The 24,031-nt window shown below is 43.8% G+C and overlaps 1 protein-coding gene across 1 annotated transcript in view; it reads right to left on the bottom strand.

Annotated features, from left to right (window-relative positions):
* The window catches only part of LOC126298975 (uncharacterized), a 974,877-nt gene that overhangs the window by 642,937 nt on the left and 307,909 nt on the right, over positions 1-24,031 (bottom strand). Inside the window, exon 3 of the mRNA XM_049990596.1 lies at positions 17,167-17,287. Coding sequence (XP_049846553.1) covers positions 17,167-17,287 — 121 coding nt within the window. The remainder of the gene's footprint in view (positions 1-17,166; positions 17,288-24,031) is intronic.

Raw genomic sequence — 24,031 nt, 5'->3', positions numbered from 1 at the left:
TCTACGTACCAGGCATCCTACAGTTTGTTGGAAGGCTTGTTGAGGTATGTGGCATTAGATGTCTACGCACAGGTTATGTAATCATCGTAAATAACTAGCCACTGACTCGCTACGTGGTGAAGCCGGCCGCTGTGGCCGAGCGGTTCCAGGCGTTTCAGTCCTGAACCTCGCGACCGCTACGGTCGCAGGTTCGAATCCTGCCTCGGGCATGGATGTGTGTGATGTCCTTAGGTTAGTTAGGTTTAAGTAATTCTAGGGGACTGATGACCTCAGATGTTAAGTCCCATAGTGCTCAGAGCCACTTGAACCATTTTTGAGCTACGTGGTGATGGCCCCAATAGCGACACAGATGGGTTCCAGAGGATTTACGTCACGCGAATTTGGTCGCAGAGCCATCAACATTGAGTTCAATATAATGCTCATCAAACCACTGTAGTACGATTCTGGCACCGAGACACAGACAATTACATAGCTGAAAGATGACGTGGGGACATGGGGACATGGGGAAGACATCAAGCATGAAGGGATGCAGGTGGTTCGCTGCACGCTTCGAGCCGCCATTCACCTTGATGACGGCGTTTGTGGATTCGACCATAGATCTAGAGTAGGAAATATCGGGTACACCAGAAGAGGTGACACGTTTCCATTGATCGACGGTCGAATCCCAATGGTCTCGTGGCCACTGCAGTAGTAATTGACCATATCGTTGGGTCAACATGTGATCAATCAGGGATGGTCTGCTGCGGAGCTGCGTATTCATCAATGTACGATGAACGATGTGCTACAAAACTGTTGTCTGTGCACCAGCATCGTGCTCTTCCGGCAGAGACAGCACAAATCGCCATCTATCCTAGTTTACTGAGCAGACAAGCCTTTGAGCCCCACGTTCTGTGAAGAGTCGTGGACGTCCAACCATTTAGCCCCTAGTGGTAGGTTCACTGTCCTACCTCTTTTCTGGAGGTTCTCACGACAGGAGGCTGTGAACATTCGACCAGCTTCGCCGTTTTCGAGATATTTGTTCTCAGGCTATGTACACTACTGGCCATTAAAATTGCTACACCACGAAGATGACGTGCTAAAAACGTAAAATTTAACCGACAGGAAGAAGATGCTGTGATATGTAAATGATTAGCTTTTCAGAGCATTCATATAAGGTTGGCGCCGGTGGCGACACCTACAACGTGATGAGATGAGGAAAGTTTCCAACCCATTTCTCATACACAAACAGCAGTTGACCGGCGTTGCCTGGTGAAACGTTGTTGTGATGCCTCGTGTAAGGAGGAGAAATGCTTACCATCACGTTTCCGACTTTGATAAAGGTCAGATTGTAGCCTATCGCGATTGCGGTTTATCGTATCGCGACATTGCTGCTCGCGTTGGTCGAGATCCCATGACTGTTAGCACAATATGTAATCGGTGGGTTCAGGAGGGTAATACGGAACGCCGTGCTGGATCCCAACGGCCTCGTATCACTAGCAGTCGAGATGACAGGCATCTTATCCGCATGGCTGTAACGGATCGTGCAGTCACGTATCGATCCCTGAGTCAACAGATGGGGACGTTTGCAAGAGAACAACCAGCTGCACGAACAGTTCAAACGGCTCTGAGCACTATGGGACTCAACATCTGAGGTCATCAGTCCCCTAGAACTTAGAACTACTTAAACCTAACTAACCCAAGGACATCACACGTATCCATGCCCGAGGAAGCGCCTAGAACCGCTCTGCCATCGCAGCCGCAGCCGGCCACGAACAGCTCGACGACGTTTGCAGCAGCATGGAGTATCAGCTCGGAGACCATGGCTGTGGTTACCCTTGACGCTGCATCACAGACAGGAGCGCCTGCTTTGGTGTACTTAACGACGAACCTGGGTACACGAATGGCAAAACGTCATTTTTTCGGATGAATCCTGGTTCTGTTTACAGCATCATTATGGTCGCATCCGTGTTTGGCGACATCGCGATGAACGCACATTGGAAGCGTGTATTCGTCATCGCCATACTGGCATATTACCCGTCGTGATGGTATAGGGTGCCATTGGTTACACGTCTCTGTCTCCTCTTGTTCGCATTGACGGCACTTTCAACAGTGGACGTTACATTTCACATTTGTTACGACCAGTGGCTCTACCCTTCATTCGATCCCTGCGAAACCCTACATTTCAGCAGGATAATGCACGACCGCATGTTGCAGGTTCTGTGCTGACTTTTCTGGATACAGAAAATGTTCGACTGCTGCCATGGCAAGAACATTTTCCGGATCTCTCACCAATTGAAAAGGTCTAGTCAATGGTGGCCGAACAACCTGCTCGTCACAATACGCCAGGCTCTACTCTTGATGAACTGTGGTACCTTGTTGAAGCTGCATGGGCAGCTGTACCTGTACACGCCATCCAAGTTCTGTTTGACTCAATGCCCAGGCGTATGAAGGCCGTTATTACGGCCAGAGGGCGTTGTTCTGGGTACTGATTTCTCAGGATCTACGCACCGAAATTGAGTGAAAATGTTATCACATATCAGTTCTACTATACAATATTTGTCCAATGAATACCCGTTTATCATCTGCATTTCTTCTTGGTGTAGCAATTATAATGGCCAGTAGTATATTATAATAATAATGTGCCCTTTGTAAAACTCACTTATGTTAATGGATTTCCCCATTTGCAGCCCATATCTTCTCTAGAGTGATCCCCGACAGTGTCTGCTCCGCTTACATACCTTTGCTACCGCGTCACGTGCCTGCAAGGCTACCAGGCGGCATCCGACATCGCGGTGAGAGTGGTCATAACGTTTTGGCTTATCAGTGTATTAAGTCCTACAGAAAAAAATTGACTAGACGTTTGTGTAGATACAGTAATGTAGTTACTTTTTGTAATAGCATAAGGTTTCACTGGAGGCTGCATCTTTCGAGTTATTCAAGAGAAACGCATTTGGAGGCCACTTTTCTTTATTTCTCTTGAATAATTCGAAAACTGCAGCCTCGAATGAAAAGACACCCAGTGCAAAATTGAACTACATTAAATTTCCTACATTTGGGTCGTGTTCGTTTTTCTCTGTAAGACTAATAGTTTTCGCTCAGCGAGTGAGAGAATATTAAATTTTGCACGTTTTATCTGAAGGCATTGAGGGTTGCATAAAACCCTGCAGTAGGAGCAGCTGAATCATTTTGTATACAGAAACGAGATGGCTTCACTCCTATCTGCTCGGCGCAGTTGCTAATGAGATGCTAACTATTTGCATATCCATGCATGTACTGCACTTCATGCCAATTTGATAGTAGTTGCATGTAGCCTTCGTGGTATCGAATATTTCAGGGCCAGCAATGTACTTCAGTATTCATATTCAGTCTGCATAGTAACAGCAAAATAGGCTGCTTAAATCTATCAGAAGTGACGTTGTTTTGTATGCTTTTAATAACGAAATAAGAAGACTTGCAAATCATCAATATGAGTATTTTACACAAATACTGGTAACAATTCCTAATGCAAAGCACTTTAACAAGTTAAAAGAATCTGTAGTGTTTCGCTAGTCTATCAGCGGTAAGTCATTAGAGACTCTTCTAGTACTAAAATGTCTGTTGGTTATGTCGAGTCCAGTAGCAGGTGGAATGAATACTTAAATCTAGCTATTGAAGGTACTTTAAATCCGTCTGTGCAAATACAAGAAATTGCGTATTTTTGTCATCAAACAAGTTTTGTTTTATTGACATAAAACATCATCAGTGGTCTGTAGTAGAAGATATTTTCTATTAAGTTTGATTTATAGATCTAAAAACAGTTACAAAAGATGCTGATTTTACTTACGATATTTTATGTTCCTTTTTCGCGCACGTCTAGAACTGTCGTCACCTTGGAGATTTTTGAGGTAATCCCTCTTTTGCCACTGCTACATTTTGCATAATCCCACACTGCTTTGCACCACTATACATTTTTTGATGTGAAACACGACACAAGGCTGCACGACTACTGTTTACATACATCTTGCCAAACGTGTCTTAGTGTGTTTTTGTGTGAAAAATGTTGCCAACTGACGGCTAGTTTTGGTTTTCCCTTAATCTAAAACTCGTTTCCTCCTCACGGTGACCGCACTGCGGTTTGAAGTCAGTTTCTACAGAGGGCGAATCCACGAGCCTACTACTCGGCCGTCTTATTTAGCACAGATATTCCATCTGCTGAGCCTCTCTAGCTTGTAGACAACGCGAGGAAAAGAAGACTCTTGGCAGAATTAAGATGAGTGGGCAAAGCGACGCATTAAAGGTAAGTAAGGAAGAGTAGAAATAAAACGTCTTATCGGCAGAATTTTTGTTAGAGACGAAACACAAGCTATGACTGGAGAAAGACAGGAAAGAAAACTAGCCGTGGCCTTGTCAAACGAACCATCCTAGCACTCGCCATAAGCGATTTAGGAAACAACGCAAGTAATTTTGCGACGCGAATCAAGAAAATAGACGTGCGTTCGATAGGTAATGCTACATACTTTTTTCTGAGATCAGGTCGGTTTTATTCTGAATTCAAATACACCAAATTTATTTCCTGCTCTTTTGGATACAAAACCCTAAATTTCAACAATATTCCCACTCGAAGTGACAGCCTTACTCTGCTTTGCTCTAAGGCCCTGTGTGCCGCCATGGTACAACGCTGCTGCTCGACGTCAGAGGCAACGTCTTTTTACATCAGTAACCTTTCCATCTTCCACGTACTGCTTCCAGTGGAGTGCATCCTTCATTGGAAATCGAAAGGTGCGAGACCCAAGCTGTAGGATGTATGAGGAAAAACAGTCGAGTGAAGTTCGGTGAGCTCCTATCGAGTGCGCAGAATTGTATGAGGCTTGGCGTTGTCATGGAGAAGGAGAAGTATGTTTGTATTTTTTTGGGGGCGAACAAGCTGAAGTCGTTCCTTCAAAATGCTGAGGGTGCCACAGTACACTTCGCAGTTGATTACTGTATCATGAGGCAGGACATCAAACAAAAGTCCCAGAAGACGGTCGCTCTGACTCTACCACATGAGGGTGCGATTTTGAACTTTTTCTACGGAGAACAGATGGTTTGGCGTCATTCTATGGATTGCCGTTTTGTTTGAAGTGATGAACTCATGTTTCATCAGCTGTGACGATGTTCGACAAAAATTGTGATGATCCGCCTCGTAAGGCGCAAGCAATTCCGCACAGATGGTCCTTTGTTACTCTTTACCGTCTTCTGTTATTCTGCGAGGAACTCAGCGGGCACATACCTTTCAGTACCCCAAATGGTGGAGACGGCTGTGTCAGCACTACCAACATAGTCGTCTAGTTCAGCAGCAAGATGTTTGATTGTAATCCGGCGATCAGCTCGAATGAGAGTGTCCGCACGTCCAACATTGTAGGACTCACAGCGGTGTGCGGCCGGTCGGCACGCGGGAGATCGTAAAGGTTTGCGCGACCTTGTTGCAATGATGACAGTCGCCTCGCCCAACGACTTACCGTGCTTTCGTTCATTGCTGGGTCTGCGTAGACATTCTGGAAGCGTCTATGAATATCTGCGATGCTCTGGTTTTCCGCTAAAAGAAACTAAGTGACAGCTCTCTGCTTGGAGCGCACCTCCTTCACAGATACCTTCTTAAGGTCACGTATAGCGCAAACATCTATCGGAACTTCATGAAACTATGGCGGCTGAAGGGAGAATATTCCACGATCTCTCACAGCAAATTCTACTTTTTAAAATCGAAACTGACTGAGAAAAAGAAAGAGTTACATTACTTACTGAACGACCCTCGTAGTCCATGCGTGAACCACGCATTCGATGTGAATAATTATTAAATCTACTGCGAGTGTGCTCTTCTTACACGCAACCATGTTACATATCTACAAATCACAGTACAACAAAACTAACAACCAACGACATCATACTCCGTTCAGAGTCATGCCCCAGGATTATCAGTGAAGCACACTGTGAGTTAACTGAAACACAAAGTACATTTCCTGAATACCTCGCAGGAGTACGTCACTGGAATACTCAAAGATAACTAATTAGTTTCCAGTCGATGCTACACTACTGGCCATTAAAATTGCTAAACCAAGAAGAAATGTAGATGATAAACGGGTATTCATTGGACAAATGTATTATACTAGAACTGACATGTGATTACATTTCCACTCACTTTGGGTGCATAGATCCTGAGAAATCAGTAACCAGAACAACCACATCTGGCCGTAATAACGGCCGTGATGCGCCTGGGCATTGACTCAAACAGAGCTTGGATGGCGTGTACAGGTACAGCTGCCCATGCAGCTTCAACACGATACCACAGTTCATCAAGAGTAGTGACTGGCGTATTGCGACGAGCCAGTTGCTGGGCCACCATTGACCAGACGTTTTCAGTTGGTGAGAGATCTGGAGAATGTGCTGGCCAGGGCACCATTCGAACATTTTCTGTATCCAGAAAGGCCCGTACAGGACCTGCAACATGCGGTCGTGCATTATCCTGCTGAAATGTAGAGTTTCGCAGGGATCGAATGAAGGGTAGAGCCACGGGTCGTAACACATCTGAAATGTAACGTCCACTGTTCAAAGTGCCGTCAATTCGAACAAGAGGTGACCGAGACGTGTACCCAATGGCACCCCATACCATCACGATGGGTAATATGCCAGTATGGCGATGACGAATACACGCTTCCAATGTGCGTTCATCGCGATGTCGCCAAACACGTATGCGACCATCGTGATGCTGTAAACAGAACCTGGATTCATGCGAAAAAATGACGTTTTACCATTCGTGCACCCAGGTTCGTCGTTCAGTACACCATCTCAGGCGCTCCTGTCTGTGATGCAGCGTCAAGGGTAACCGCAGCCATGGTCTCCGAGCTGATAGCCCATGCTGCTGCAAACGTCTTCGAACTGTTCGTGCAGATGGTTGTTGTCTTGCAAACGTCCCCATCTGTTGACTCAGGGATCGAGAGGTGGCAGCACGATCCGTTACAGCCATGCGGATAAAATGCCTATCATCTCGACTGCTAGTGATACGAGGCCGTTGGGATCCAGCACGGCGTTCCGTATTATCCTCTTGAACCCACCGATTCCATATTCTACTAACAGTCGTTGGTTCTCGACCAACGCGAGCAGCAATGTCGCGATACGATAAACCGCAATCGCGACAAGCTACAATCCGACCTTTATCAAAGTCGGAAACGTGATGGTACGCACTTCTCCTCCTTACACGAGGCATCATAACAACGTTTCACCAGGCAAGGCCGGTCAATTGCTGTTTGTGTATGAGAAACCGGTTGGAAACTTTCCTCATGTCAGCACTTTGTAGATGTCGCCACAGGCGCCAAGCTTGTGCGAATTCTCTGAAAAGCTAATCATTTGCATATCATAGCATTTTCTTCCCGTCAGTTATATTTCGCGTCTGTTTCACGTCATCTTCGTGGTGTAGCAATTTTAATGGCCAGTACTGTAGATAAAGAATTGCATATTTGCCGTAAGCCTGCTGTATCCAGCACACAACAATTTAATTGCAAAACAGGATATTAAATACTGAAAGCTGCAATGTAACAATATGATTTCAAGCTGTACGGTAGTTCTCGTTCTGCGTGTTTTACAAACCCACACGTAGTATTGTGAAGCTTTAGTGAATGTTAAGCACAAAAAAATGGTTCAAATGGCTCTGAGCACTATGGGATTTAACAACTATGGTCATCAGTCCCCTAGAACTTAGAACTACTTAAACCTAACTAACCTAAGGACATCACACACATCCATGCCCGAGGCTGGATTCGAACCTGCGACCGTAGCAGTCACGCGGTTCCGGACTGAGCGCCTTAACCGCGAGACCACCGCGGCCGGCTGTTAAGAACAGCGTTATGCAATACACAGCTGTAGCGGTGTATTTTATTATAGACAATCGACTTCGGTTTAGGGTCAGACCATCAATGGGTCCAAAAAGCGTCTCAGCTATGCATTTGCGTAATCACCATAACTGTTGCCAGCTGCACATCTGCTGTTCCAATTACGTAAATGCATAGCTGAGATGGGTTTTGGTCCGGTGACGGCCTGTCTCATCTAGACCGAAATCGACCGTCTCAAATAAAATAGATTCCACTATACTTGAAAAATTTCAGAAACTCTGCTCTTGGAAACTAGCTAAGCTATTAACTCTGCCATTAATTTCCTGTCAGTTTCAGGAAGACGCCTGACGAAGTTTCTAATCTGCCGTGCTAACTGAAAAGGTAATATGAAAGTTTCATTTCATCAGGAACAAGTAGCTAACATAGATCATCGGCCCACCCTATTTTCATGTTAAAAAGACCTGACGTTAACAATAACGAATACAATATCAGTTCGTTTATTTACTTGTTTAATGATCACTGAGTGGGCAGCATACAGCCTTCATACACTGACGGAAAAAAGATCAGAGCACCAAGAAGGAGTTGTGCGATATAAACTGAAGTTGGTAAGTTTGTTTCCCCATCTGAAATATGTAGTCTATTCAGTTTCCACGCCATTCGCTCATCGTAGCGCCACTACGATGATGCAAATCAGGTTTGTTTTAAATACACTCTGTGACGGTCGTGGGCGTCAGTTACCTTTGGGATTGGACGTTGTGAGATGTTGTTAATCAAGAATAGCTTTAAGGCGACAAAGACGCCATTGTCAACAGCTCACCGAGTTTGAGCGACGTCGTGTAATAGAGCCACTAGACGCTGGATGTTCCTTGCCCGATACTGCAGAAAAAAATGGTAGGAATGTAACCACTGTACATGACTGCTGGCAGCGGTGGTAACAGGAAGGTACTGTTGCAAGGAGAACTGGCTCGGGACGGCCATATGGCACTACCGAGAGGTGAAGACCATCGTGTTTGGCATATAGCTCCGCCACATCGGACTGCATCTGGTGCAACAATCTGAGCAACAGTTGGCACCACAGTGACACAACCAACTGTCACAAATCGGTTACTTCAAGGGGAGCCATTAGCCAGAGGCGCTGTAGCGTGCATTTAGCCGACCCCAAACCACCGCTATTTGCGACTTCGGTAGTGTCAAGCGAGAGCTCAATGAAGAGCAAGGTGGAGGTCTGTTGTGTACTCTGATGAAAGCTGTTTCGCCTCTGTGCCAGTGACGGCAGTGTGTTGGTTACTGGGAGGTCAGTTGAGGGTCCGCAAGCGATCTGTCTGCATGCTAGACACACTGGACCTACACTGACAAGGGAACCTCCCCATCGCACCCCCGTCAGATTTAGTTGTAAGTTGGCACAGTGGATAGGCCTTGAAAAACTGAACACATCAATCGAGAAAACAGAAGAAGTTGTGTGGAACTATGAAAAAAATAAGCAAAATTCACAAACTGAGTAGTCCACGCGCAAGATAGGCAACATCAAGGAGAGTGTAGGCCCGTGGTTAGCGTGAGCAGCTGCGAAATGAAAGACCCTTGGTTCAAGTCTTCCCTCGAGTCAAAAGTTTAATTTTTTATTTTCAGACAATTATTATCTGTCCATCATCACTTTTTTGGGAGTGATTATCACATCCACAAGAAAACCTAAATCGGGCAAGGTAGAAGAATCTTTTTACCCATTCGATAAGTGTACAAGTTAGGTGCGTCGACATCATACTCCTATCATGTGACGCACATGCCGTCACCAGTGTCGTATAGAATATATCATACGTGTTTTCCTGTGGAGGAATCGGTGGACCTATGACCTTGCGATCAAATGTTTTCGGTTCCCATTGGAGAGGCACGTCCTTTCGTCTACTAATCGCACGGTTTTGCGGTGCGGTCGCAAAATATAGACACTAAACTTATTACAGTGAACAGAGACGTCAATGAACGAATGGACAGATCATAACTTTGCGAAAATTAAGAAAGTAAACTTTTCACCCGAGGGAAGGCTTGAACCAAGGACCTCCCGTTTCGCAGCTGCTCATACTAACCACGGGGCCTCAGCGATCTTGAGCCTACAGTATCCTTGATGTTACTTATCTTGCTCATGGACTACTCAGTTTGTATATTTTGCTTTTTTTTTCATAGTTCCACACAACTTCTTCCTGTTTTCTCGATTGATCTGCGTTCAGTTTTTCAAGGCCTATCCACTGTGCCAACTTATAACTAAATCTGAGGGGGGTGCGATGGGGAGGTTCCCTTGTTAGAGTTATGGTCTGGGGTGCGATTTCCTATGATAGCAGGGGCGCTCTCGTGGTTATCTCACGCACCCCGACTGCAAATTTGTACGTCAGTCAGGTGATTCGACCTGTTGTGCTGCCTTTCGCGAACAGCATTCCAGGAGGTGTTTTCCAACAGGATAACGCTACCCCACTTACTGGTATTGTAACCCAATATGCTCCACAGAGTGTTGACAAAAGGGCATCATCGAACGACAACGCCAGCGTCAACCACAAACAGCACTGACCGATAGATTACAACAGGCATGGAACTCCATCCCATAAACTGACATCCGGCACCTGTACAACACAATGCGTGCCCGTTTGCATGCTAGCATTCAGCTTTCTGTCTGTTACGCCGGTTATTAATGTACCAGCATTTAACATTTTCAATGGCTTATATCGCCCTTACATTGACCTGTGATATTTCAACGTTAATCACCTAAATATGTTACCGAGACAAATGGATTCCCGAAATTTTATTACTCTACATTAATTAGGCGGCAGGTGTGGCCGAGCGGTTCTAGGCGCTTCAGTTAGGAAAAGCGCGACCGCTACGGTCGCAGGTCCGAATACTGCCTCCAGCACGGATGTGTGTGATGTCCTTAGGTTAGTTAGGTTAAAGTAGTTCTAAGTTCTAGCGGACTGATGACCTCAGATGTTAAGTCCCATAGTGCTCAGAGCCAATTGAATAATTTTCTACAATAATTATTTTTGATGTTTTTTTTCGTCAGTGTAATATATTTAGCTGCGTTGGTGCTACTGTCAAGATTCCTCAACAAAAGTAATATTAAGACGAAAATAAATTATCTCCTATATATTCAGAGGAGGAAAAAAAGTCGCTGTGTTTTGTATGAAATAATTGGTTCAAATGACTCTGAGCACTATGGGACTTAACTCCTCTGGTCATGAGTCCCATAGAACTTAGAACTACTTAGACCTAACTAACCTAAGGACATCACACACATCCATGCCCGAGGCGGGATTCGAACCTGCGACGTAGCGGTCGCGCGGTTCCAGACTGTAGCGCCTAGAACCGCTCGGCCACTTCGGCCGGCATGAAATAATTCAAATATATTTACAAAGGAGAAGAATAGTTATATGCCATATTTTGACACAAAGTGAATGGAACAGGCTACAGTAGACTAGATATATTTGCGCATTATGTTAGACATATTTTCATGCTGTGCGTTCCTTTTTGTTTCTCAAGTTCATTTAATAACTTTAAGGAATATTAGGATCATTTATGTAAATCTACATTTCTGTTAGTCTACATTTCTGTAAGTCTACACTTTACAACATGAGAAGTGTGCAAAAATAAATGTAAGTTCCCATACTCAGGAGATGAATGTAGAGGGAGCAGATGCAGAAGTGCTGCACCGGCGCTGGTAGCGAGGTCATTGTGGAGGTGGTTTGCCGTTGCCTTCCTCATACATATTATGACCTGTCAAGTGTGTGTCTTTTTCGTATGAATGTCTGTGACGATTACTTGTACACTGCAGTGTTGTGTTTGTACTGTAGTAGATGAAGAGAAGGCAGAGGGTGAGACCTGTTGTCGGCATATGGCGTAGTCCTCTCGAAAAGCACTAAGAGGCCGCCGAGCTTAGCGTCCACATCCGATGGACGGATCAATCAAATCTATCACAAGCCCTTACTTCGTGTGACACTGTGGAGAGGTTTGGAATATAATGCAATAATGTAGGACATTGCCGCAAAAACTGGGGATCAAGAAATTTTCGCCAAGACCTCTTCCACCATGCCGACCAAATCCCAGCAGTGAAAATTTGATTGACCACCAGGGCGAGCAGGCGTACTTACGAGTCGAGACCGAAAATACGTGTGTTAGCGACCTCGGCCATTGAGGCGACCATGTAAATTCGTTAGTCTAGTGCTAAATGGTCTTCATTTTTCTCATAACGTTCAGTTTATAAGCAAGTGCGTCAGTTGCCCAACACGTCGTAGTAGAAGGAATCTTTCGTATCAGTATCCGTTCACTTTCTTGATTTGATGCTCGCGCTAAGGTCAAAATTTTTTTATTCGTTATATAATTTACTAGATGTCTCAAGCTTTGAGTGATGAAAGTCTAATTTACCACTCAGTGATGTACACTACTCTTGTATGTCTCCGGTAATCACTTAGGCGTGTTGGTACCTAACTGTGGGAAAGGACCAGAGGCGTTAAACAAGACATAGACTTTGCTGTGAAAACCAAACGTGTTGCAGAGCCCCCGACATTACTCCATACTTCAGCCCACTAACAGTTTACCAAAACAATATACATCAATTTGACTTTTTAAAGTTAACTTACTGAATGTTAGAGTTTCCATTGTCTTTTCGCCCTGCGTCACAGATAGTACAAAGATTACGTAATGTTTTCTGTATCTATTACACACACCCTAAAGGAAAAAACGTAATAAATTTGTGTTCTAATATAAAATACATGTACGGTATCTCAGCCTTTTTGTATAACGTAGTTTTATGCTACCTTTCGTGCCGTCTTTCATCTGCAATACTGCAAAGGAAGTTAAGATGGCAGTGATTAAATGGGATGGAAACCGATTATAACTTTTGCGATGAGTAAATAATGCAATTACGAATAAGTATAAGCAGCGGTTTCATAATTATGATCGAAGTTTACGCACCAGTTGAGATAATAATAAGAGAAACGAAACATTGCATGTCAGCTTCCAAGAAGTTATTTGCTCAGTTATTACATCGCAGTGATGGGAGATCTTTAGGCACTGATTGGTGACTCAGGAGTTGAACAGAATGTAAGACACTTTGGTGAACAAGTCACTAATCGCAATGTCATCTTATTACAGAATCAACTACAAGCTATAAGCACTTTTTAAACCACAAAGAAAGTATAAATTTACCTGACTGGACGGGGGTAAGAGGATTATAATGCATTGCTAGCTATGTCATATGGAATAAGAAATTAGCAGAAATGATATTAGATACTGCTGTGTTCAGAGGACAAGAAACAGAAACAGATCACAGTGCATTGCCAGAATAGAACTAACACAAAAAGGAAAAAAAAGGTAAGATAAAAGTGGAATCTTCATAATAAGCCCGTCTTTCAAATGACCACTCCGCAGCTGAACGTACAAGAAGACGTTAGATGAATTAAATGAAGCTATAAAGAAGGATGTGGAAAAAGAATGGGAAAATATCATGAACGTATTGAAACTAACACCATTAGCGAGTGTCAGCACAAAGAGAATGTAGGACAGGAAAAGTGTACTAAGGAAATGAGATGAAAATTCCAAGAGAGCAATAAGTGTAAATAAGTGGCTTATAAGGGAATATCGTAACACACACAAGTAAGCAGATAAAATAAACTACAAACCGAAAAGAGGTATTAAAAATAAGAGGCCAAACCGAGAATATTTTGTATTATTTTTATAATATGATATAACAAGGTGCCAAACTAAAATTCATAAAATATTGTTGTTTATGAATACTGAAAACAAAAAGAATTTAAATTAATCTCCATGGCTAAATTATTATAAATATTATTGACGCCAAGTAACTTCACGAATAATGCGTGAATCTGGTAAATCTGTAATATAATTTTTCTAGATGACGTTTAAATCGTGGTTGTTAATGTGAATAGCACTCCTTACATTTCATAATCTAATTTGCAAGGCAAGAATCACCTAGAAGTTGGTCAAATTCTCTCATCATAGAAATCTACAAAAAAGAAAAACAAGCAACAGAAGACTTGGGGAACCACAAAGAAATTATTGTCCTGAATAGTGGCTGCAGAATTTTTACTAATATTATCAAAATTAAACTAGTTTCCTATTGTGAAAGAATTTTGAGAGAAGAACAAAATGGTTTCATGGAGTCGAGATCGTGTTGGACATAGTGCAACAGTTGTGCTGATTCCATCGCATATCTTGCGTAGCAATAGCAAGAAAGGGATAGCACGTAGGAGACATACAAATTGTGATTCTTTCTTTGCTCGCCAAGGAAATGTAACAGTATTCTTCAACGGATCCTTTGCTGTACACTGTACAGTTATTTACTAAGCACATAGTACACGTACAGGAAAACCACACAAAAAAGAAATACCAGACTAATATTACCAGTACCAAGAAAGACACATTCAGTACAATCTGTTAACTGTCCGCAAAGGTGCTAGAAATGTGTAATTCGTTTCATTGCAGTATGTCACCTAAGATCTGTTTTTCCCTATGACTTTAGGCGAAATTATCAAGTGCAGACACAACATATTTTCTGTGAGAAATCAACCAAGCCAACAGTATGTGATCAAATTGATTCCCAGACCCAGCTTTAGTCACGTTACTGTGAATTCGATGCAGGAGCAAAGCTCAAAATTTACAAATAGCTGTGAAAAGCCTAAGAAACCAACCGGTATCGACCACCATGCTCTGAATCATGCTGTAGGAACTGTCAGAAATCCTCGTCAGTTGCTGCAAAGGACTTACTTTGCAGTAAAGTTACAGAGGATGGGTGAAGACTGCGCTCGATTTTCGTGACCATATGTAAGCAAAGGTACTTGATCACAAGAAATTGTTGGCGATCTCTCTTTGAATGGTGGGAACTGCACGAACATTAGTCTGTGGATAATTCTGAGAATCTTTTATAGAAGAGCGATAATTGGCTACGAAGTCTTTCGCGACATACTTTTGGGGTAAAAATTTCTGAGTAGACTTGCCACGTCAAATTGGCACCTGCACTCGGCCACTGAATACAACATATTAAAAATTCTTAAAAGTTTGTAGATGTCCCAAGCAGATGAAGATACGCCCAATTGAAATCTATGGCCAACCTCGGCGTGGTCTCCCAATTTATAAAAGTGCCAGTTGAAGAAACATTAAGACTACTGGCCGCTCATTTCCCCGCTGTAATATTTAAGTTAGTTCGTCACACACTCACGGCCACCTATCTGTTGTACGGTGCAAAAAGTTATAAAACAGACATGACTTCGCCACTATCACCAGCCATAGCTCATTTTTCATGGAGTGCTTCTTCAGATATGTCGACGATACGTTTTTAAACTGATCGCATGGAAGTTGTTTGCTGCAGTAGTTCAGTGACGCACTGGACTGTATGGATCCAAGCTTAAGCGGAGATGGAGAAGGATGGAAAGTTAACTCTTTTAGACATATTGGTAAAACGGACCGCTGGGTCAGATATACATGCAACATTTGCGTGGGAGAGTATGGGACAGATCAAGGTTTTGTAGATTTAGAGGATAGTGGACGGATGTAGTTCTCAAGTTCGCCCTGTTAGAAGTTTTAGTTTATTTTCGTCTTTCTGGATGGTAAGTAGGGAAGGTTACCACGTTAACTGTTGACCAATGGTTAGTTCAAGATACTTTAACGTATTAGTTAACTGTATAGGATGGTCATAAATGGTAAGGTAGAAGTCAAGGATACGAAAGGTGCGGGTTGTTAGACCCATAATTATTGCCTACGTTTTGAAGAGGTTAATCTGTAGGGGCCATTCCTTACAGGAGAAGGTAAAATGGTTGAGATGGATTTGGAGAGATCGTTGTGATTCCTGGATATACCGAAGAGGGCAAGGAGACTGATGTCATAAGCTCGCTGAAGGAGGCGGGCTGATAAGGGTGTTTTCGAAATATCGACAGTGCAGCGGAGATGGAGAGGAGAGAGGATGGAGCCTTGGGGCAATCATGCAGTGGAAAGAAAACTGCGGGAATAAGTATTGTTAATAATGTCAAAGGATGGATGGTTAGATAGCAAGAGTGCGGGAAGGCCGACATAGTTAATTAGAAGTGCTCTTGACTGGAGTTTAAAAAGGAGACCAAACATGGTCATAGGCTTTCTCTTGGTCGAGAGAGATAAAAGTAGTGGATTTACGTGTGTTGAGCTAGTGGGATAGAGATAGGTTACGTGCAAAGGCTAGTCATCAGAGGAGTAGCTGGGACAGAAGCCACACTGACTAAAAGAAATGAGATGGTGTTGTTCATGTGTTGCTGGATGCATTGGGAGAGGATTGTTTCGAAGGCCTTGCTAAACACTGAGGTGAGGCTGATCGTAGAAGGGGGTATCACTAGGAGCTTTACGTGGTTTTAGGAAAAGTAGGATTTTGGAGGTTTTCCATGGTTGAGGATAGTAGCATATGAAGAGCATAGCGGTATAAAGGGTTGCAAGGGTGACTAGAAAGGAGAGGGGGCATTCTTTGAGGTGTCGATAAGTAATGCAGTCATGACTATGGGAAGTATTGCATTTTTTGTGGAGCGTTTGTTTTCAGTCATGTGCTGTGATTGGTGTATTTAATTGTGTTTCGGTGTTTTGTCCAACTACTGGAAGCCGGGGGTCACGGGTGGGACAGCAGCGTTTGTTCGTTCATGGATAGTAGGAAACAGGCAGTAAACAGAATGAGGGTTATCAGGGATGAAGGAGATGGTTGAGAGGTAGGATGCAAAGTGGTCAGCTTTACTCAGGTTGTCACACATTCAGCTGCAGGAAGGATGTGGTATGAAGGATGTCAGGTTGCTGGAAGGCCAGGGGTTGGTCTCCACTTTTGGTTTCTATGGATTCCCGGCAGGACTTTCTGTTGGCGCAGTCTTAGATAACTCTTGAATGGAGTGCACTAGGATGAGATGCTGTGACGAGTACAGGTAGGTTGTCACTTCCACTGGGATCAAGGACTTCTGCAGAGTTTAGAAGGAACCCGCTAACACCAAAAATTCACTGAAATCTCTATAGTTGTTAAAGAAGAAAAATATGTTTACTCATTGCAGAACTCTATTTCTACAATTTCAAATCAGACTGTGTTAAATCCGAGAAATATTCTCTTTGTAATCTCACTCCTGTATCTCATTCTAGTGATGCCATTTCTCAGTTCTTTCGCAGGCTGTTCTCAATCTTACTTATTACAGATCAGTAGCTTTCGTGCCCTATATACAAGTGGCATTAACAGTTTTTGAGACAATTACTTTCGGTGGGTTCTGCTGTTCTGAAATATCATGAGCACATGATAGAAATTTGTGGGACGAGCTTATGATTATCAGAGATTGTAATGAAACTGCTGGGCAGCGCTCACCTGGCAAAGGCGGCGGAGACTCGACGTCTGAGGCAAGACTGAATATCTCTTCAGAGCCGCTGCCCATCACCGAAGAGCGACTCGATCGGCCGGTCATCAGCCTGAGGGACCCGCTCACTTCCTGCAACACACACAAACGGTTTCACTCACAACTGACAACACCTGTCCCAGTTATAGCGTCGCTTACTAAGAATATCAGCTCAGCTCATCCGCCGCCTCTTATGGGGTCTATACACGCTCACTTACACCGGACATTTCTTCATGTGTGACGCAATAGCACGATTAACTGGCTGTGTAATTATCTCAACCATTATAAAGCTATGGCGCGTTCTGCGACTGTTAACTAAATCCGTAATATCCTGTTTGGGGAAATAATTTGTGTTATGTCATTTTATTTCATTCTTATTCTGTAGGACGCAACACAATATAATGTTCCAAACTTTAGCCGGGTCAGTTCCAACCGGAGCGCTCGACATGTGAATGAGTATATTAGGCATACCGCACACCTCCTGCTTCACCGAGCGAGGTGGCGCAGTGGTTGGCGCACTGGACTCGCATTCTGAAGGACGACTGGTGAAACCCGCTTCCGGCCATTCTGATTTGGATGTTCTGTGATATCCCTAAATCGCTTCAGGAAAATGTCAAGATTGTTCTACATCTACATCTACATCCATACTCCGCAACCACCTGACGGTGTGTGGCGGAGGGTACCCTGAGTACCTCTATCGGTTCTCCCTTCTATTCCAGTCTCGTATTGTACGTGGAAAGAAGGATTGTCGGTATGCTTCTGTGTGGGCTCTAATCTCTCTGATTTTATCCTCATGGTCTCTTCGCGAGATATACGTAGGAGGGAGCAATATACTGCTTGACTCTTCGGTGAAGGTATGTTCTCGAAACTTTCCTTTGAAACGAGACCACAGCACGCTATTCCACATTTCAAGTACTCCTCTGACGGCACTAGTCGAGCCGTGCACGTCGATGCTGCCGCGTGAGTGGTGGACGGGCTAAAGGCGTGCCTGCCGATTGTCCCACTGCTAACAACAGGTTCGCAACAGTTCGTGTGGACACTTCTGGGCTCACAAACCCTCTATTCGTGCAATGGTAGGTGTATAATCAATCACTGCTGCCCTTTCAATACGACAAACCTGGCTGGCGACTGTGATGGGTGATCGTCTGCGGGTGTGAGAATGTTCACGTCACCACTGATACCAGCATCGTTGCACAACCGACGCAGCACGTCCAACCTGTGGGACAATTCTCCGATAGGACCATCCAGCTATTGGGATCGGGACAATCTGACGCCTTTCGAACTCGCTAAGTTGGCTGTAAGAAGCACGAGTGAGTCTCCGTGGCGAGGTTTCCTGCTTGCTTCACACGTTTTCAATACACTGACAAGTGAGCCTTCTGGCTGTGAGCATTCCCTGTATAAACGTAGGCAGAAATGGTGCTCTGCTAGCCATGACACTACGTTGTCTGCTGTTTGACGATGTTGAACATTTACTATTACCCAGGTGGCATACCCCAGAGTCGGATCAAAATCGACGTCGTCTATCCAGGTGCACTATTTTTTCCTCCGATAGTATATTTCTGCTTGGCGCTTCCTCTGTTGTTCTTTCCACGTTTCACATAAATGTCTATATACAGGGTGACCGGTATATTTGAAACGGCAATAAAAACTAAACGAGCAGCGACAGAAATACACCGTTTGTTGCAATATGCTTGGGACAACAGTACATTTTCAGGCGGACAAACTTTCGAAATTACAGTAGTTACAATTTTCAACAACAGATGGCGCTGCAAGTGATGTGAAAGATATGGAAGACAACGCAGTCTGTGGGTGTGCCATTCTGTACGTCGTCTTTCTGCTGTAAGCGTGTGCTGTTCACAACGTGCAAGTGTGCTGTGGACAACATGGTTTATTCTTTAGAACAGAGGATTTTTCTGGTGTTGGAATTCCACCGCCTAGAACACAGTGTTGTTGCAACAAGACGACGTTTTCAGCGGAGGTTTAATGTAACCAAAGGACCGAAAAGAGGTACAATAAAGGATCTGTTTGAAAAATTTCAACGGACTGGGAACGTGACGGATGAACGTGCTGGAAAGGTAGGGCGACCGCGTACGGCAACCACAGAGGGCAACGCGCAGCTAGTGCAGCAGGTGATCCAACAGCGGCCCGGGTTTCCGTTCGCCGTGTTGCAGCTGCGGTCCAAATGACGCCAACGTCCACGTATAGTCTCATGCGCCAGAGTTTACACCTCTATCCATACAAAATTCAAACGCGGCAACCCCTCAGCGCCGCTACCATTGCTACACGAGAGACATTCGCTAACGATATAGTGCACAGGATTGATGACGGCGATATGCATGTGGGCAGCATTTGGTTTACTGACGAAGATTATTTTTACCTGGACGGCTTCGTCAATAAACAGAACTGGCGCATATGGGGAACCGAAAAGCCCCATGTTGCAGTCCCATCGTCCCTGCATCCTCAAAAAGTACTGGTCTGGGCCGCCATTTCTTCCAAAGGAATCATTGGCCCATTTTTCAGATCCGACATTCTTCGTGAATTTGTGGCGGTAAAAACTGCCTTAGACGACACTGCGAACACCTCGTGGTTTATGCAAGATGGTGCCAGGCCACATCGCACGGCCGACGTCTTTAATTTCCTGGATGAATATTTCGATGATCGTGTGATTGCTTTGAGCTATCCGAAACATACAGGAGGCGGCGTGGATTGGCCTCCCTATTCGCCAGACATGAACCCCTGTGACTTCTTTCTGTGGGGACACTTGAAAGACCAGGTGTACCGCCAGAATCCAGAAACAATTGAACAGCTGAAGCAGTACATCTCATCTGCATGTGAAGCCATTCCGCCAGACACGTTGTCAAAGGTTTCGGGTAATTTCATTCAGAGACTACGCCATATTATTGCTACGCATGGTGGATATGTGGAAAATATCGTACTATAGAGTTTCCCAGACCGCAGCGCCATCTGTTGTTGACAATTGTAACTACTGTAATTTCGAAAGTTTGTCTGCCTGATAATGTACTGTTGTCCCAAGCATATTGCAACAAACGGTGTATTTCTATCGCTGCTCGTTTAGTTTTTATTGCCGTTTCAAATATACCGGTCATTTTTGAAACACCCTGTAGATTCTTACTGATTTCTAGTTTTCCTTTGTTTTAGTTTTCTGTGTCTACTGAACACAGTTATGCTTGGTTTAATCTACAAACACTCTCTCTTCTACTCCTGTCGTCAAATGTTGTCTTGCTTCCTAAACTAGTAAATTCTCGTATGTCTTTCAGTGGTATCCCGTTAAAAAAAATAATTCTTAACCACTGCAGCCCAATAAAGAATTTTTGGTTTTCAATTTATTGCCAAGTCTTTCAGATTGTGCTCAGTTTTTGTGCTTGGCGAAGCAAGTCTGCTTGATTAATTGTATCTTCACTGCTGCTGGCTCCTCTGGTACAATCTAATGCTTGTCGTTAGTAGACATAAGCATTGAATATTATTGGTGATAATTAGCATCCTAATTTCGGTATGTTTTCCGGTTGTTGAAGAAATATCTAAATCAAAGTGCTTATAGGTTATGAAGAGTATTTACATTAAATTTTAACAGTAAAGTTAGTTTGCATGCCGTCTTAGGAAGCTACGGTTAGCTTCACTGTGTAAGATTTGTTGATTTGTCTTATTAATGGTAATTAATAAGACAAATCAACAAATCTTACTACAGTGAAGATAACCGTAGCTTCCTAAGGCGGCATGCAAACTCAAAACTTGCACTGGTAATAGAAGCGCTAATCATAGAGCATCCTAAGATAAGAACTAAACCCGGCGATGGCGTCTAGGGGACCACGCAATGCAAACCAACCACCGTGTCATCCACTGCCATATGGCGTCACTCGGATGCGGTAGTGGTCGGGCAAGGTGTTGACACTGCTTGCGTTGTCAGCTTTCCTACCCTGGAGCTGCCACTTCTCATTCAAGAAGCTCCTCAGTTGTCAACAAGTGGCTGAGTGGACCCTTTCTAATGCTCCCACCAAGGAAATATCCCTAGAAATACCTGGAACTGAAACCCGTTTCTCTGCATAGTAGTCAGACTCGCTGACCACTTAATTTCATAGGCAGACTCAAAGGGCATCTATACCCGGGCCGTTGAAACATTGCACTTGACGTTTGCGTATGAAGTTGGCAGCGTAACAGAGTAACAAGTGAAGAACGATAGGCGCTAGGCGTTCAGCGTGGGGCGCCAGCCAATCACAGTGCAGTGAGCACTGCTGTTACTCACGTGCTGTGACGTCAAAGTTCCCGCGTTGCCGGCTTTGTTTAGTGAATGTGTATACAACGTGAGTTGTGTGTTGTTTACCGCGTGTTTTCGTTGTACTGTGTGCTATATCGTTGTGACTTTTGTTACGTTGTGAGTTTACGTACTTGGAAAATCCCACCGAAAAGACTTCGTTCACCTAGTGACAATCCTTTGCGTCGAGGGGTGCCGCTAAACAGCCAGGCACTGGAGTTGCTACGCAGAACTCGTGAGTTTTACGAGCAGGAGAAAAACTACGTAAGCATTCATGGACAGCCATCTATTCCTGCCGACAAAGTGGTGGAACGTACGTCGAAAACTCTTGGTATTAGTGCAAGAACGGTAGTAAGTAAGGGAGTATTACTACAAAACTTGGAAGATACTGAAGTGAGCCGTAATGATTCCGAGCTGTCTGGATCAAATAATACATTTTTATCAACCCCGGGAAAGAAGAAAAAGCGGCATAGTCCTATCACAGATTTAGATTCTTTCCAGACTGATGCAGTTCGTAGGCATGTTTATGCTTACTACAGCAGAAAAGAGTATCCGACTGTAGCTAAGTTATTAATCTCTTTAAAAGAAAGTGAACTCTTCAGGGGTGGTAAAACATCACTAAAATTTGTGCTAAAAATATGGGTTTCCGTTACAAAACGCTAGACGGACGCAAAGTACTGTTAGAGAGGGCACATATTGTTACCGCTCGTAGCATTTTCTTGCACAAAATTGTGGGCAGAGACATTCATTCCATAATTTGGCTAGACGAAACGTGGGTTAATGCCGGGGAAGCTGTCAGTAAATGTTGGACGGATAACACACCTAGCAGTAGCGGCCATCAGCCGACGGGAAGAGGAGCTAGATTAATTGTGGTCCATGCAGGCTCCTCCAGTGGTTTTGTCCCTGACGCACTTTCAGTTTTTAGATCAAAAAATACTGGTGATTACCATGAAGATATGGATCACACACGATTTGTTGAGTAGTTCAGGAACCTTTTAAAACAATTTCTTGTCCCTACAACAATTGTAATGGACAATGCTCCATATCATTCGGTGATACAGAACAAAGCCCCAACTACAAATGATCGGAACAAAATTATGGTGCAGTGGTTACAGGCTCGAAATATTGCAGCGGATATGGGTATGACAAAGGTTCTGTTATATTCTCTTGTTAAAGAAAATAAGCCTACGACACCTACATACGTAGTAGACGAAATTGCCAAGGAGCAGGGTCATACTGTAATAAGGCTGCCACCATATCACTGCCATTTCAACCCTATTGAGTTAGTATGGAGTGACGTAAAAATGTATGTAAGGAACAACAACAAGTCCTTTACAATAACAGACGTGGAAAAGCTGTTGCGTGAAGCTCTTGTGACTGTGGATGCAGCCTCACGGAGAAAAAAAGTAGAGCACGTCGAGAAGCTCATACGAGCAGCACAGACAATAGAAGGCATTATCAGTGGCCATAAACAATTAATGATTTGTCTTGCCGATGACGACGATGAAGACGGTTTTAGCGATGAATCGGACAACAGTGACGATGGCGAGCTGGATGGAATTGCGCCATTATCGCTGTAAATTGGTGAGTGAAAAAATTCTAATATTGGTTATTTATTGCAATCTCGGTTATTATTTATTTAGTAAACTACGTACATGATTGATTTTAAAGTACCAGTCGTCAGATGCTTGTTTTTTGTATTTCTTTGCTCCGTTATCGAAAGGGTGTGCATTGTTATGCTTTTACATGCATTATTATACGGTTGTTTACTTCCTGTCATTGTAGCACAACTAAAAACGAGTTTTTATATACATTGTACTGGCTCAGTTGCTTGCATTTACGAGGCGGGACGGAAAACTATCGTCTGCTGTGTGTATAGAGGCTGCTGTTGCAACATCGCTATTACAGTATAGCCAACCTAACTAGACAAAAAGCGAACTGTCAAGTGCAATGTTTCGCCGGTGGGGGTATAGTCTTGTTATACCGGGTGATCAAAAAGTCAGTATAAATTTGAAAACTTAATAAAATACGGAATAATGTAGATAGAGAGGTAAAAATTGACACACATGCTTGGAATGACATGGGATTTTATTAGAACAAAAAAAAAAGTATTGCTAGACGCGTGAAAGATCTCTTGCTCGCGTCATTTGGTGATGATCGTGTGCTCAGCCGCCACTTTCGTCATGCTTGGCCTCCCAGGTCCCCAGATCTCAGTCCGTGCGATTATAGGCTTTGGGGTTACCTGAAGTCGCAAGTGTATCGCGATCGACCGACATCTCTAGGGATGCTGAAGGACAACGTCCGACGCCAGTGCCTTACCAGAACTCCGGGCATGCTTTACAGTGCTGTTCACAACATTATTCCTCGACTACGGCTATTGTTGAGGAATGATGGTGGACATATTGAGCATCTCCTGTAAAGAACATCATCTTTGCTTTGTCCTACTTTGTTATGCTAATTATTGCTATTCTGATCAGATGAAGCTCCATCTGTCGGACATTTTGTGAACTTTTGTATTTTTTTGGTTCTAATAAAACCCTATGTCATTCCAAGCAGGTGTGTCAATT

Source organism: Schistocerca gregaria, chromosome X, assembly GCF_023897955.1.
Source record: "Schistocerca gregaria isolate iqSchGreg1 chromosome X, iqSchGreg1.2, whole genome shotgun sequence".
Lineage (NCBI taxonomy): Eukaryota > Metazoa > Arthropoda > Insecta > Orthoptera > Acrididae > Schistocerca > Schistocerca gregaria.
The sequence above is the reverse complement of the archived record's forward strand: the minus strand, read 5'-3'. Positions and strand labels throughout refer to the sequence as shown.